Raw genomic sequence first — 16,281 nt, 5'->3', positions numbered from 1 at the left:
AGATGATCTACCCAGATCCTCGCTTAGAAGTTCCTTGACCTCTTTAGTGTTAGTGATCTTTATCTTCATCCCACTGCAGCCACCCATTTGAAAGCTTATGTCCTGGACTTTGTCATTACCATCATTTCTGATCTCAGTTTTAAACATCTTTCTGATGGTTACTTCCTGTTTTGCCAACCCACTGACTGTTCCTGAGTCAACAATTTTCAAAATGCATTGAGACTAGTCCTTTATTAGCTTTCAGCTAACTCTTTTTGCCTATACTGTAATCATTTCCTTGCAGAAATTCTTAACTCTTGCCTAGTTCTTTGCAGGAGAGGGAGTCGGGCCAAATCCACCTTTCTACTTAATTTACACCCAGGCCCCTTAAGGCCTGGGAAGTGTCAAGAATCCACAATCACTCTCGTCAACTCTCATGGCTGATTCATTTTTTTTTCTCTCTTGAGACTAGCTTTCTCTCCTTCACGTACCTTAGTCACTCTCCTATGGTTCACAAGTTTATTTTTCCTCTTTGCAAGAGACTGGCCTAATCAAATTGAGCATCTCTTGGACCCTCTTCCAAAATATCAAGATAATCAGGTTGGCCTAGCTTGGGGGAGATGTTCATCCTTGATACAGTAAACTAGGGCCAGAGGAGCAAGGTATACTACGAGCATTGCTGCTGGGCCCACCCTTCAAAATGTGTGGGTAGAGGAAATGGGAATGGTGGTACTTGTTTAGAGAGGTTGTCATGAGTTGGGCAGACACCGAAAAAGTAAAAACCACTGAGCCGATCAATCTTTAAGGCAGAGAGAGGTCCTTAATCTGTCGTCCATGGATGGGAATTGTTTGAAATTTTATGTTTGTGTACATATGTCTTTTAATGAAGAAGAGGTCCACAGTTTTAAAATCTTCTCAAAGGGAACTATGACCTGTATAAAGGAGTCTACTGTAGGGTTTATTTTAGCAATAATAATCTGTGAGTCCATGGATCCTGACGTCTTAACAGTGAAAGGTGAGGGGAAATAGTTTTGCTCTTATATTTGGAATCCAAGATGATTAAAGAAGTGAAAATATAACTTCGAATGGAATGAAATTTGTTTTTCAAAACTTGAGTTTGACAAATGCATGTTATAAATTAGTATTTTCTTTTTACATATATTGTAGATCAACAGAGGAGAATATTTTTGCCACCTCCACCTGGAATTAGAAAATGTGTCATATCTACTAATATTTCTGCAACATCTTTGACAATAGATGGGATCAGGTACAACTTTTAAAACTTCTTTAAAGGCAAGAAAGCCACTTAGCTAATCATAAAACATTGAGTTTGCTTCTCTGTGCCCTTCACTAATTCCCTTCTCACCTGCCTAACTTGTAATCACCTCTCATTTTTTAAATTACTGATTGCAGTGAATAGGAAGTGGAGTGCGAGGTGCACATAATATTTCCATTCGTACTTTTTAACTACTCATACTTGGCAACTTGTAGCTTTCTGTTCCCAAATTTAACATTATGTGTAATACATCATGGGTTTCACTAAATGGGAAGCCAGATCTGTTTCTTTTCTGTGCTCTCATTACCAGCATACGCCTACAGTAAATATTCCTTTCTCACCTGGCAGTTCCACTTGGTAGAGTAAGCTTTGTATGTCCAAGTGTTTATCTGGAGGGACTGTTTCTCACTCCTCACCTTTTTTATGAAATGAACTATGATGTAGGTCTCTTACTTTAATGGAACCAATGATGCCGTGATGTTTTGGGGTAGATAGAATAGAATAGAGCAAATAAGTCTGGATTGAGGGCTAATGTGACTGAAGTTCTTTCAGACTGCTGAACCATATCCCTTTTGGATGTTATCTTTTCCCCAGTGTATTTTATATCCTTAACTAAGTCTATTTACCACAGGAAGGCTGGACCTGAATCCTTAAAATAGTATATATTTCTTTGTGGTAGAGTGATCACCCAGATCTAAGAGAAAGTTTAATTTCTTCTGTTTTTCTCCTGTACTTTTAAAAATAATGGTTTCACTAAGGGCTTAGGGGCGCAGCTCTCCTGATTGCCATTTTCTGTTTTCAGCAAAGGCAAAAATTTTAAATGGTGTGCTTCAGAATATTCCCTTATTAAATGGTAGACTTATTGCTACTCCTAATTTTATATTTTACCTGACTTGTTCTCCATCTAATTGACCTACAGTGGTATTGTTAAAGGCTAGCTGGAATTAGATTCTGAATTTGTTATAATGGTTTAGAACTGACTGTCAACTTTGTTTATTTTTTTTTAGAGAAGAAATTTATATAACAAAATTAACATTTAAAAGTGAACAATTAAGTAGTATGTAATCAATTCACAGCATTGTGCAACCACCTCCTCTATCTAGTTTTAAAACATTGTCATCACCCCAAAATAAAACCCTGTACCCTTTAAGCAGTAACTCAGAATACGGTATAGATTCCATGATATGTATATACCATGATTTGTGCCTCTGTTCATCTCTTAACGGGTCATGGACAACCTTTTGGTTTCTACAGCTAGTGCTACTGTGAACCTACATCTGCAAGTGTTTGTGGGGTACTGTTTTCAGTTCTTGGGGTGCATATTTAGGAATGGCTTCCTGGGTCATATGGTAGTTCTCTGTTTAACGTTTTGAGGAACCTTCAAGCCGTTTTTCACATTGGCTGAACCGTTTTACACTTCCAACAGCAATGCATGAGGGCTCTAGTTTCTTTACTTCCAAGTTTTACAGTTAATGTAGAAGTCATTATGTAGTTACTAGTTTGGTGGAAAAGGAGAATCCAAAGTGGTTGGAAATTAACAGGTCTTTTCTTATTTCCTAGAAACTAAACTTGTCTTTTATTCTCCTTAGATACGTGGTAGATGGCGGCTTTGTGAAGCAGTTAAATCACAACCCCAGATTGGGGCTGGACATCCTGGAGGTGGTTCCAATTTCAAAGTAAGTCTCTATGTCAAAGAATAGTTGATCAGGTAATTTCTAGCTGGCTCAGGGGCGGGAAGTGGATTGGTTAGGAAACCCACAGAACATTTTGGGGACTCCTGTTTTTTTTCTCCTAAAGGAGTGAGGCGTTACAGCGAAGTGGCCGAGCTGGTAGGACTTCCTCAGGAAAATGCTTTCGGATCTATAGTAAAGAGTTCTGGAACCAGTGTATGCCCGACCATGTGATCCCTGAGATCAAGAGAACTAGTCTGACATCTGTAGTTCTGACCTTAAAGTGCCTTGCCATACATGATGTTATAAGGTACGTAGACAGCTTTAAAGACAAGAGGAATGTGTTAGGGTGGAGCCAGGTTATTTCTTGGAAATTCTTTTGAAGTATTTGGCTCAGACATCCCTCCATCTCAAGGTTCAACTAAATCCATATAAAAGGCTTCTTTCCTTGCTTTCCTAGAACCTGATCCCTTGCTCCTATTTTAACCTTGGTTTCATGGTGTGCCTGAAACTGATATTATTTGGGTTGTTTAGTGACCACTGGTATACCTGTTATGAAAGGTATATAATGATCTCAATTCTAGCCAGAAAAGTGTTTTGTTTTGTTTTGTTTTATTGGGAGGGGGGTAGCATCTTTTGTGTGGCCAGCATTGTACCATGCACTGCGAGAGACAGGGTAATACTCTAGTGGTTTTTTTTGCTTTTACTAAGCTTAAGTTGTATTAGAGAAACAAGATTCAGATACGTGAAGCAGTGAAGAGAACTGTTAAATTAGTCATATGTTAAACTATATAATTAATTAGTATATGGCAATATTGTTGTAGAGGCTTGAAATTTCATGTTACATACACATGGTAAAGGGAGAAATGGAGGAAAGTACTGTCTTATTCTTAATTTTGGTCTTGTCTGGGGATGTAAAAATGTCAGGAACTTGGGAGAAGGTGGCCATGCATTCTTCTAATTTTTAAAAATTTATTATTGTTTTTTAGAGAGAGAGGGGTAACATCAACTTGTTGTTCCACTTATTTAGGCGTTCATTGGTTGATTCTTGTATGTGCCCTGGCCAGGGATCGAACGCCAACCTTGACGTATTAGTATGGTGCTCTAACCAATTTGGTATCTGGCCAGGTCTGCATTCTTTAAATTCATAATAAGAGGGGAAGTAATTACTAGATGAATCCAAATAAATCAGTTGAAAAAAGTTTTGGATAGTTACCATAAGACTAGAGATTTTCTGAATGAGAATATAGATCCTAGAAAGAGAAAACTTGTAATATATGAAATTCTAACAGTGAGCATAAATGATATCAGTGAAGAGCTATTTAAATAAATCTACATGGCCAAGCAGAAAGCTTTCAGGCGAACTCAGATTTGAATATAATATTTACAAAAGATAGCAGAGGAACAAATAACCAAGAATAAATATACATTAGAAAAACAGAAACAATAATTAATATCTGTACTGAGTTATTTTTTTCCATCTTACATTTTAAGATCTACACTGTACTAAAAGTTCTCAAACTAGTGGAAAAGAAAAAAAAAAAGATTTCTCTCCTCCTTTTTAAGATGTGTGTAGAATAAGGAGAGCTAGAACCAGTATTTGGGATAGATGGTATACTATTCATAGGTGGCAGAAAGAAAATAGAGCTTTTCAGTTATTTTGCTTTCCCTTTCTCTTCTATCAAGAATGATTTTAAAACTGGAAAGATAAAAACAAGTCTAGTTAAGGAGGAATTGATGACCAAGATGGATTAGAAAATAATGAGATGAACACCTAGCAACCATAAATGAATCTGTCTCGAGGCTTTAGACATTATTTCTATGGTAATAAAAGAACTTGTACATTTAATGTCAAATGTATTGTGAGTTGTCAGTGAGAAATTATGCAGAACAGGTCACCAGAAAATAGTGAGAAATGCAAATGTATTAAGTTTTCCATTTAGGAAAATGGCAGATTGGGGGAACAACTACTCAGTTAGCCTGTCATTGATTCTTAGCAGATTGTGGTATAGTTTATTGGAAAATGGCTTAAGAGAATTTAATGGTGATTTATAATAATCAGTGTGATTCAAAATCATTCCCAAAGACTGTGTCATTGTAAACCATCTCCTTTGCAGTTTGAAGACAACATCATTCACATAATGGGTGTACCACAAGAATTTATTGAATGATAAACTAATGTCTCTTATTTTCAACACAGTATTTAACAACATTACATTTGACATCTTTGTGAAGACAGTGACAGTGCTGCTGAATCGAGTTTAGTTGCCAAATAGCCAAATCCGTATTGATTAATTGCTTAGTGTCGCCTAGGTAGAGGTTTTGCTGTTAGTATGCTGACCTTCGCTCTTTCCTGATAAGCATTTTTAACGAAATTATTAAATATATTGAAGTCTTGATTATCAGATTTCTGGAAAATGTCTTGCTATCTAATCAGTAGCTAATTAAAACCAAGATTTAGAATGACCTCAACAGGTCAGAACCTTGGACAAGAGTCACAAGGTAAAAGCCTGAAAGGCTACATCTTATAGCCTGTGTTTTGGCTGCACATTAAGGAAATTCATGTGAAAAATCTGATATTATCAGATTACCACAAACTTAATATAAGTTTGCAATATTATGCTGTTAAAAAACAATTTTAAAAATCCCACTGGCATAGACTTTGGTTAAGTTAATAGACAGCAATGTCCAAATGACTGGGAATTATAGCATCCCTGTTCTGTGCTGGTCACTCTAACATTTGGAGTTTACTTTTGGATATTGCTGTTTTATGAGAAGTTTAACAAACTAGAGAGTGTTTCTAAAAGTTGGCAATTAGGTATGGTGAGTCTCTTAGAACGAAATAATATAAGGTGTGCTTGGCAGATCAGTAATTGATAGAATCAATGGGAGGAAATTGCAGCTTTTACAAATCTGAAAATGGTCTTATATAGAAGAGGAAGCTGACTGGTTTTACACTGCCCTAAGGTGGGAGTCACACACTGCGATCCCAGCTCACCGTTTTTATAAGTAAGATTTTATTGGAGCACAGCCACGCCCACTCACGCTCTCTGCGCAACAGCAGAGTTGAGTAATTGTGACAGAGACCATATGTCCTGCAAAACCAGAATATTTACTTCTTGGCCTTTTATAGAAAGTGTTGCAGGTTTAGAAAGCTGACTGTAGAAGAGTCTATGAAATTTTTGTTTATTTATTTTGAAATAGAGCTGTCAGTCAATCCTGGAATGGACTTTTGTGTAAGGTATTGGACCTTTTGTCCTTTGTTGGACCTTTTTCAAGATGAGAAATTGGAGTAGATGATTTATCATCTCAAGACTTATGGTGGAAAAAATAATCCAGTACAGAAAATATTAACTAACTAGTGTTCCTGTTTAAAACTCGGTGTGTGTGTGTGTGTGTGTGTGTGTATTTATGCTTGGTTATATGGCACTGTTATCCTTTGTGAGTATTATTAATTGTCCTATGGTATTGTGGTTATGTAAAAGAATCCTTTTTTCAGGGGATGCATGCTGAATATTTTGGGGGTGAATTGATATTGTATTTGTGTCTTGCCTTCAGAGTTCAGGAGAAAATAAGTACATACACAGACATAAAAAAATATGGTAAAATTCATTGAATATACTTGCCTTTTTATCAAAAGCCATTTTGAAGTACTATTAAACAAATTGTAATTTTTGGCCACTTTCAGTGAATTTTTCTCCCTGTTTTATAAAATTGTAATAAAAACCATAGACCAAAGAGCAGAGTTAAGTTGACATTGGCTATAAAGAATGGGGCAGGATTAAGATAAGTAAAGAAGAGTGGCAAGTGTGTTCCAGCTAAGAAGATCAAAAAGAGGTGTTTCTTGAATTAATAGAAGACTGTGAGTCAGAAAAAAATTATTTCGTCCTTTGCTGAATGCTGATCATGATCACAGAATGCCTAAAAAAAAAAAGAGAGAATTAAAAAAACAGAGCTAAAACCTTTTAAAGAAAGTTTCAAATCTGTGTAAAATCTTAGTGTTCAAGAAATGGAATCTTGCCCTGACTGGTGTGGCTCAGTGGATTGAGCCCTGGCCTGCAAACCGAAACGACGCCGGTTTGATTCCCAGTCAGGGCGCGTGCCTGGGTTGTGGGCTGGGTCCCCTTGGCGAGCGTGCGAGGCAACGGGTCAGTGTTTCACACATCAATGTTGTTCTCCCTCTCTTTCTCCCTTCCTTCCCCTGTCTCTAAATAGGTAAAATCTAAAGAAAGAAAAGAAAAAAGAAAAGAAAAAGCAAGAAAGAGATGGAATCTAATTTTATATCTCATGTCAACACACAGGTTTCCCTATTTGGACCCACCTAATGAAAGACTTATTTTGGAAGCCCTTAAACAACTTTACCAGTGTGATGCTATTGACAGGTAACACAGACAGACAGACAAAGCCCCTTCCCCCAGACCTGACCACAACACACGTTAATCTTTTTTTAAAATAGAGTTCTTAACCCTTTCCTTTGTAAGTAGGAGATGACTTGTTGGAATTGAATAGATTGTTTTACCTGAAATTAGAAATTGTCCTCAGTCTTTCTTCATCACAATTCTGAATTTACAAACTGCGCTGTAAAGCTAATTTCGTTTAACATTGGTGCTATTAACAAGTAATTTCAGAGTATTATTTCAGTGCCAGGCATTATGCTGGGTACATCAAAATGGTAAGAGCCCAAGTCCATGTTCTCATGATTGTGTGATGGGGAACGGTTTGGTCATTTGCACTCTCATTACTTCAAGGATATCGTCTGTGTTTCTGTAGCATTTTGTTCTTTATTCTGCATCATTGTTTAGTTTTCTAGATGTATTGGCCCTCGGCAGCGAGGAGTTTATTATCTTTGTTTTTTGTGTATTATGTTTCTTACATTGAATTGTATTTCTGCCGGTAATTTAAGATGATCTAAATTATATCTAATACATTGTGAATGATGGACAGTTCATTTGTACTCTCCCAGGGCAGAAAGACTTAAGAAATTTTTTTTCTATTAAGGAGTGGCCATGTGACCAGATTGGGTTTGTCTATGGTGGAATTTCCTCTCCCTCCACATCTGACATGTGCAGTAATAAAGGCTGCATCTCTGGACTGTGAAGATCTACTACTTCCAATAGCCGCAATGTTGTCTGTGGAAAATGTCTTCATTAGACCTGGTAAGAAGTTTATTAAAGAGGTTTACTTTTTAATTAACAGACTTCATTTTTTAGAACAGTTTTAGGTTTATAGAAAAATTGAGGGAAGGTACAGATATACATAGTTTCCTCTATTGTTCACATCTTTCATTATTGTGGTGCATTTGTTACAGTTGATGAGCCAATATTGATATGTTATTATTAATAAAGGGATCACTGTGTTGTGTATTTTGTGGATTTTGACAAATCTAATGGCATGTATTTACCAGCACAGTATTATACAGTATAGTTTCATGTCCCTGAACATTTCCTGTGCTCCGCCTACTCATCCCTACGACCCTCCCCCAACAAGCCCCTAGAAACAACCATTAATCTTTTTACCTTCTGTAGTTTTGCCTTTTCCAAAAGGCCGTATAGTTGGAATCATAGTGTAGGTAGCCTTTTCAGATTGGCTTCTTTAACTTAGCAATGTACATTTAAGGTTCCTCCATGTCTTTTTGTGGTATAATAGCTCATTTCTTTTTATTGCTGAAAAATATTCCATTGTATGGATTTTGTTTATCTATTCACCTATTGAAGGGCATCTTGATTGCTTTTAACTTTTGCCAGTTATGAATAAAAGAGCTATATACATCTATGTGGAGGTTTTTGTGTAGACATAGGTTTTCAACTCACTGCTGAATAGCATGATAAGAATATGTTTAGAACCCTGACTGCTGTGGCTTAGTGGATTGAGTGCCAGCCTACGAACCAAGTGTCGCTGGTTCGATTCCTGGTCAGGGCACATGCCTGGGTTGCACACCAGGTCCCCAGTTGGGGGCGCGTGAGAGGCAGCCACACTTTGTGTTTCTTTCTCACTCTTTCTCCCTTCCCCTCTCTCTAAAACCAAATAAATAAAATCTTAAAAAAAAAAAAAAAAGAATATGTTTAGTTAGATCTGTAAGAAACCGCCTAACTGTCTTCCAGGCCTTCCAGAGGTCTCTACCACTTTGCATTCCTACCAGCAGTGAGTCTGAGAATTCCTGTGGCCCCACAGCCTCACCAGCATTTGGTGGTACCAGTGTTTGGGATTTTGATCATCCTAGTAGGTGTGTAGTGATAGACCATTGTTGTTTTAATTTGTTGGTCCCTTATAGCATAACATGTTAACCATTTTTTTGTATGCTTATTTGCCATTTACATATCTTTTTTGGTGTCTGTTCAGGTCTTTTTACTGTTGAGTTTTAAGAGTTCTTTGTATATTTTGGATAACTGTCCTTTATCAAATAATATCTTTTGCAAACATTTCTCCCAATCCATGGCCTGTCTTCTCATTTTCTTGACCTTGTCTTTTGCAGAGCAGGAATATTTAGTCGTTATTGTTTTTTAACTATATATTATTGATTATATTGTTACAATAGTTCAAATTTTTCCCCTTTGCTCCCCTCTGCCCAGCACCATCCCTCCCCCAGTAATCCCCCCCCCCCCCGGAATTTTTAGTTTTAATGATGTTCAGCTTATGAATGATTTCTTGCATGGGTCATGCCTTTGGTGTTTTATCTGAAAAGTCATCACCATACCATGGTCATCTAGGTTTTCTCCTATGTTATCTTTTAGGATTTGGATATCTGTTTGCTCCAGTCCCACTTGTTCAAAAGACAGTTCTCCAATGAAATGCTTTTGCTCCTTTGCCAAAGGTCATTTGATTGTATTTGTGTGGATCTGTTTCTATGCCCTGTTTTCTCTTCCATTGGTCGTTTTTTTATTCTGCTGTCAATACCACATTGTCTTTATTATTGGATCTTTATAGTGACTTTTGAGTTGGATAGAGTCAGTTTCCGACTGCTCTCTCTCTGTTTTGGCTATTTTGAGTCTTTCCCTTTTCTATATAAACTTTAGAATCAGTTTGTTGAGATTCACAAAATAACTTGGTGGGACTTTCATTCAATTTATTGGGGTGACATTGGTTAATAAAATTATATAGGTAATTGTACAATTCTACATATCATCTGTTTATTGTGTGTTTACGTCACTGAGCATTTTTTGACTATTGTATACCCAGTCCCATAGGACATGAAAGTGAAGACAAATGATTTTTACATTTTGTTATCCTTTAACTTAGTTGTTTGAAATAGGGAGTGTATAATGTTCCTGGCTGAGAGTTAATTTCCCTTCACTGGTAAAAGAAGATAGTATGGTGAACCTTTGCCCTGTTTCAGTACATTAGTAATATATTAACCTTTTTCCCCTCCAAGACTCAAAAGAAATGGTAGTTTGGCCCTTGTTCCCTTAGAGATTATTTTGAGGTTTTCATGTTTTTAAACTTTTGCTTCTTTCTTTTCTTGGTGTGTCATTATGGGATGCGGCTTAGTTTGTCACATGTCAGCTTTACTTTCTTCCGGTGGGGGTCACAATTTTTCATTTGTAAAAGCAGGGACTTAATCGGATTAAGGTGATCCAATTCTAATAGTCTTGCAGGGCCAGAAAAAGAAGATGTTTTTCCTTGCTGATATACTTAAACATGAAAGCCGTCTGGTGTTAGCTGCAGTTGCCCTCTTCTTCCCCCAGCCCCTCCTTCTTCTTTTTTTGTGACATTCTGAATACAATTAAAAAAATTATTTCTTGATTTTAGAGAGAGAGAGAGAGAAAAACATCAGTTTGTTGTTCTGCTTACTTATGCATTCATTCATTGGTTCTTGTGTGTGCCCTGAGTGGGGATCAAACCTGCAACCTTGGCTTCTCAGGACAACACTCGACTCAGCTGAGCTACCCGGCCAGGGCCTTGAACTTACAGAAATGTTGAAAGAATGTGAAAGGAACTTACTTATACCTTTTATCTAGTTTCAGCAGTTTTTAACATTTTGCTGCATTTGCTTAATTATTTTCTATTTATGTATAAACATACATTTTCTTTTTCTGAATCATTTGAAAATTAATTGGAAACATTGTGCTCCCTTACCACAACATACTTACATGTATATTTACTAAGAACAAGGGTAATCTCTTATATAACCAAAGTTATCAAAATTAGGAAATTTGACATTGATACAATATTATTATCTAGTCCCGAGTCCATATTTAAATTGTTCATTGTCCCTAAAATATACAAAAGTACTTTCAGAATTGCTAAGCTATACCATTGTTAAAGGCAAGCCTATATAACTAGACTTCAATATTTACTTACAGTTTTTTAGGTAAAATTTACATGTAGTGAAATGTATTAATTCTTAGGTGTATAATTCAGTTAATTTTGTGAAAAGCATACACCCATAACCCACACCCCTGTCAAGATATGGAACAGTTTTATCACTCCAGTAAATTTCCTTAGTGCTCCTTCCCAGTCAGATGCCATCCCACATCAGCCACTTTCCTGGTGTTTATCCGGATTGCTTTTGCCTCATCTGGAACATCATATAAATAGAATTATATAGTATATAGTTTTTTGTGTTTGGCTTCTTTTGGTCAACATACTGTATGTGAGATTCATCCATTTTGTTGTATGTATCAGTGCTTTTGTTCTTTTCATTGTTGAGTAGTATTTTATTACTATATGAGTATTCAACAATTAGTTTATTATCATCTTGAACATTTGGATTGTTTTTTTTTAAATCCTACTTGGAGTTCATTAAACTTCTTGATTGTATAGATTGATGTTTTTCATCAAATTTTGGAATTATTTCCTCAAAATTTTTTCTGCTCTTTTCTCTCCTCCCTTTTTGACAGTCCCTGTGCTTAATGGTGTCCCACGTCTCTGAGACTTCATTTTCCTTCATTTTTTCCCTCTGTTCTTTGAATTGCACAATCTCCCTTGTTCTATATTTTGCTGATTTGTTCCTCTGCCAGCGCATGTCTACTGGTGGGCCCCACATAGTGAAGTTCTCGTTTTGCTTATTGTACATTTCAACTCCAGCAGTCAGCCACTGTTGGTTGGAGGTTGTACTTGAGTCCCTTATGCCAGTGATGCTTTCAGTCTTTCCTACTAGATCTGTGTTGTGTGGTTGGGAGACAATCTTCACAGTTCAGGGAGTTTGTGAGTCTGTTCTGTGCTGAGCCAAAGACCAGAGGCTCAGATGGTCCCTCTCCTTTGCTCCTCAGAAGCTGCAGCCTTGAGCGTTTGCAGTCTTCCACAACATTGGGATAACTATGGTTTTAACAGGTTTCTCTGATCTTTCTATTAAGTTTTTGGTTGGTCTGTCTCTGTTATTTCCACACCAAATTGTCAGTCTCCACTGATTGCTCTGTTGTTTTTGACAGTGTCCTGGGGCATAAATTGCTTCATAGTCTGATCCAGATAAAGTTGGGCAGCTTTAAGGTATTACCAGTCTTTGACAGTGTTTGTCCCAACCTACCCCTGGGAAGAATCTCTGTGCTAAGGAGCAGGGGATTGATTGGGTACCTGCTCTTCACTGGCTTCCCTGCCTGTGGACCCTGGCTGGGTCCTCCCTGTAGAGCAGAAGCTTGGGGCAGAGGTGATGGGACCTTCTGACCAGTATACAGCTTCCTCAGCACAAAGCCTGGCAAGATGGCATCTGTGGATATACACTGGCTGCCAAAAATTTTTTTAATTTAAAAATTTAAAAAATACTTGAACAGCTCCAGGAAACTGGGAATAGTGGGAGCTATCACTCAGCCACTGGACTCACTGGACAGATTTCCTACGATACAGAGCTGTAAGGGAATGGGGGCCTGCATTGTCATCAGCTGTCCAACCTTGATCAGAAACGGGGGTGAGAGAAAGGGCACCACCGCGTCATGGTTGCCGAGCCCTCCGATTAGTTCTTCACACAGAGTTGGGGGGGGTTGACTGTATTACCTATTCTAATGCGAGGCTTCCTACTGTTCTCAGTGAACTTCATAGATTCGGTCCATCTCCAGAGATTTTGATAATTTTGAATAGTTTAATAGGTGTCTCTCTGAGAGAGTATTTAACTGTACTATTGTATAGTTAAAAAGTCAAACACTACAAAAGAAAGTAAGTGAAAAATAAGTCTTCCTCTCCTAAATATGTTCCCAGGTCTGATTGTTAGAGGCAACAACCACTACCAGTTTCTTACTCAACTTTGAGAGATAATCTCCCTGTGTATACATGTATGAACTAGACTTAATTTTTAAACCTGGATCATTAAGATCTTCAGCTGCTGCAAAAGGCATCTTCAGTTTTTGAGCATGTGACTTGCTGACTCTTGTTATATCCAAAGTGTGTATTGGCTTTCCAGCTGTTTCTAAGTGTACTTATTTATTTATTTTTAAAGATTTTATTTATTTATTCTTAGAGGGGGTGGGAGGGAGAAGGAGAGGGAGAGAAACATCGATGTGTGGGAGAAACACTGATGGTTGCCTCTTGCATGCACCCTTACTAGGGACTGGGCCCGCAACCCAGGCACGTGCTCTGACTGGGAATCAAACTGATGACCTTTTGCTTTGTGGGATGATGCCCAACCCACTGAGCTACACTGGTCAGGGCTTATAAGTGCATTTATAGGCTTTATAGGTTAAGCAATTCTTTCTGGCTTGGTTCTTAGTCACTGTAGATTACTTAATTTAGTTTATTATATACTTATTGGTAAAACTGGCTAGTATTCTCAGATCTAACATTGAATAAAGATTTTAATATCAAAATTATGATATTGTCAAATTTTTAGTAACTTTTTTTTGCTGCAGTAAACTGTACACTATGTCTGCTCTCTCTCTCTATTGCTTTATACGGCAGTGGATCAAGGACTATTAAATAGTCTTAGGTGGTGAACAGCTTTGCTTAAAATGGAACAAATTTAAAGTAACATTGGGTTGGTTTTAAAGTATTTATTTTAATTATTTTAACTAATATTTATAGAAATAAAGGGTACTTATTTGTATGTGACACTTAAAGCCTTATCCCCCCATTATTGAAACCCTTTTTGTGTGTGTGTAATAGTTTTTTTTTTTTTTTAGTGAAAAGAGAAAGAATTATTTAATGGTTATATAGATTTAGATTATTTGCGGGTTTCTGCCATTAAGCCTTATTTTCCTTAAAACACCCACAAACACATATTTCTGCGTCCCCCTACCAGGCTAGTTTTAGAAAAGTTAGAGAAACCGTTTCCCTACTTCCTAGACACAGGTCAGCTTTACCGGTAGCTGCCAGTCATTCGATTCTGACTGGGGAGGTCTTGTCTGTGTTATGGTGTCCACCAGCTTTTAATCCAGATCCTATTTATGTTAAAATAAATTATTATATACATATCCTTACATATACATAGAAAATATCTTGAAGGACATACACTGAATAATTAGCAGTGGTTAGCCTTGAGGATAGGTTTATGGGTAATGTGACAAAATGGAGAACATAGAAGTTTTATGTAATTTTTTACTGTGAGCAGGGATTACTCTTATGATAAAAATGAATTAAAAAATAAGTATTAAATACTATTGTAAAGGCAGATGGATTGGGAGAAGTACTGTTGCTATTCTGACAAAATCTCCAAAGTGTGGTTAAAAGAAGAAAAGGCACTGTGAGAGTAATTAGAGACCCACTCCAAAAGTTAATATAGTTCCACCTTATTCCTCCCCAGAGGCTGAGGCAAATTTTAATAAGCTTGAATAAACAAAGTGTAAAGTAGAACTAAATTGCCTCTCCAACTGTCGTTGTAGTTGATCCAGAGTACCAGAAGGAAGCAGAACAGAGACATCGAGAATTGGCAGCCAAAGCTGGCGGATTTAATGACTTTGCAACGTTAGCTGTTATTTTTGAGCAGTGCAAATCAAGGTATGTGAGTTGTATGTACTGAAATTGTCAGTTTGAAATATAGCTCCAATATGTACTTATTGTGTGAGTTTAGACAATTGGGTTTGATGGGGATGATATTGAACTTAAAGGTATTTTTGTGAACATTAGTGAGATTTATCTGTGTCAGGTGACTGTTACCTAGAAGGCGTTTATGAAATAATAGTTCTTTTCGTCTCTCCCTAAACTTTTCTGAAAATGACCTTATAGAATTTTGGTTCTATATAGGTAACTTAGATGGGAATATGATTGGATGTTTTGTTAAAGCACATGTGTATAAAAAATCCATTTACAAATAATTTTTTAATTCACTCAGAGGAACCCACATTAATTGTTTTTTCGACTTCCTTGAAGTGCTTTTTCAGTAATAGGACAAGTCTCTTAAAAGAGCTGACAGTTGCTTTTTGGTTTTTAGTTTTGTAATAGAAGTGAGGGTGTTATACTCTTTCACTTACAGAAGACATTTTCCAGATACCAGTATTTTTGTTTTACAGCGGAGCTCCAGCTTCATGGTGCCAAAAGCACTGGATTCATTGGAGGTGCTTATTTTCTGCATTTCGTGTTGAAGCTCAACTTCGAGAACTAATCAGGAAGCTTAAACAGGTGATTGCTATAATTGCTTTTTTCTTGAGTAGCATTTGGGCGAGACCCTCTGAGAACCACAACCATATAAATTATGATATGTTCTAGTCTGGTTTGTAGTCATAGTCGCCATTGCTAACCCTACATGAGCACCAAGCGTCATAATCCCTTACCCTTCTCGGAGGTCCTTTACCTGGCCTTGGGTAGTCTCCTCACGATCATATCCTCGTGTTCATATGCTGATCAGCACTTGGCGGAGTGCAGACCTCTCTGTGCAGTTGTCTTCTTTCCTGAACTCCTGTGGACTCAAGTCCTTTTGCTCTTCCTGGACTCTCAGCTCTGCCTCTAACCCAGGGAGTTCTCTAGATTCCACGTGGGCTTTTCCTTCTCTGCACCTTCATCTGAAATCTCTTTCACGGTTGACTAAGCTGGGGCGGTTGTTGGTTTTATTTCGTTTATTTTCCTTATTTAATTATTCCTTAAAGATCATTATCTCTTATTTCTTGATATACGTACAGTGTTTTGGAAACCATTATTTCATAAGTTTTGTCAGTTTTTTGGTTGTTTCAAGCAGAAGGCTAAATCTGGTTCCTCTTACTCCATGTTGGCCAGAAACAGAATCTTTAGAAATGTGGAGTTTTTAAAATAAAAGGATATTTTTAATTGTCCTGTGAGATTTACCACTGTATATATATTCTTTCTATAGCAAAGTGATTTCCCAAGAGAGACCTTTGAAGGCCCTAAACATGAAGTACTGCGAAGATGTCTTTGTGCAGGCTATTTCAAAAATGTAGCTCGAAGGTAAGCAATACGAGCTTGAGAGATGGATAAAGAAATACTACTATATTTGACTACCATATTGAACTGTTTACTATTAAAGGTTGATGGTTTGCTTAA

At 37.1% G+C, this 16,281-nt stretch overlaps 1 protein-coding gene across 1 annotated transcript in view; it reads left to right on the top strand.

The window, feature by feature from the left end:
* DHX40 (DEAH-box helicase 40) overlaps positions 1 to 16,281 on the top strand; it is a 38,494-nt gene that overhangs the window by 15,989 nt on the left and 6,224 nt on the right. The window contains exons 8-15 of the mRNA XM_090292213.1: positions 1,147 to 1,246; positions 2,845 to 2,931; positions 3,053 to 3,235; positions 7,227 to 7,307; positions 7,924 to 8,081; positions 14,670 to 14,784; positions 15,297 to 15,405; positions 16,091 to 16,185. Of these exons, the coding sequence (XP_090148339.1) occupies positions 1,147 to 1,246; positions 2,845 to 2,931; positions 3,053 to 3,235; positions 7,227 to 7,307; positions 7,924 to 8,081; positions 14,670 to 14,784; positions 15,297 to 15,405; positions 16,091 to 16,185 (928 nt within the window). The remainder of the gene's footprint in view (positions 1 to 1,146; positions 1,247 to 2,844; positions 2,932 to 3,052; positions 3,236 to 7,226; positions 7,308 to 7,923; positions 8,082 to 14,669; positions 14,785 to 15,296; positions 15,406 to 16,090; positions 16,186 to 16,281) is intronic.

The sequence above is a fragment of the Furipterus horrens genome, unplaced genomic scaffold, assembly GCF_987537825.1.
Source record: "Furipterus horrens unplaced genomic scaffold, mFurHor1.1.pri manual_scaffold_11, whole genome shotgun sequence".
Taxonomy (NCBI): Eukaryota; Metazoa; Chordata; class Mammalia; order Chiroptera; family Furipteridae; genus Furipterus; species Furipterus horrens.
The sequence above is the reverse complement of the archived record's forward strand: the minus strand, read 5'-3'. Positions and strand labels throughout refer to the sequence as shown.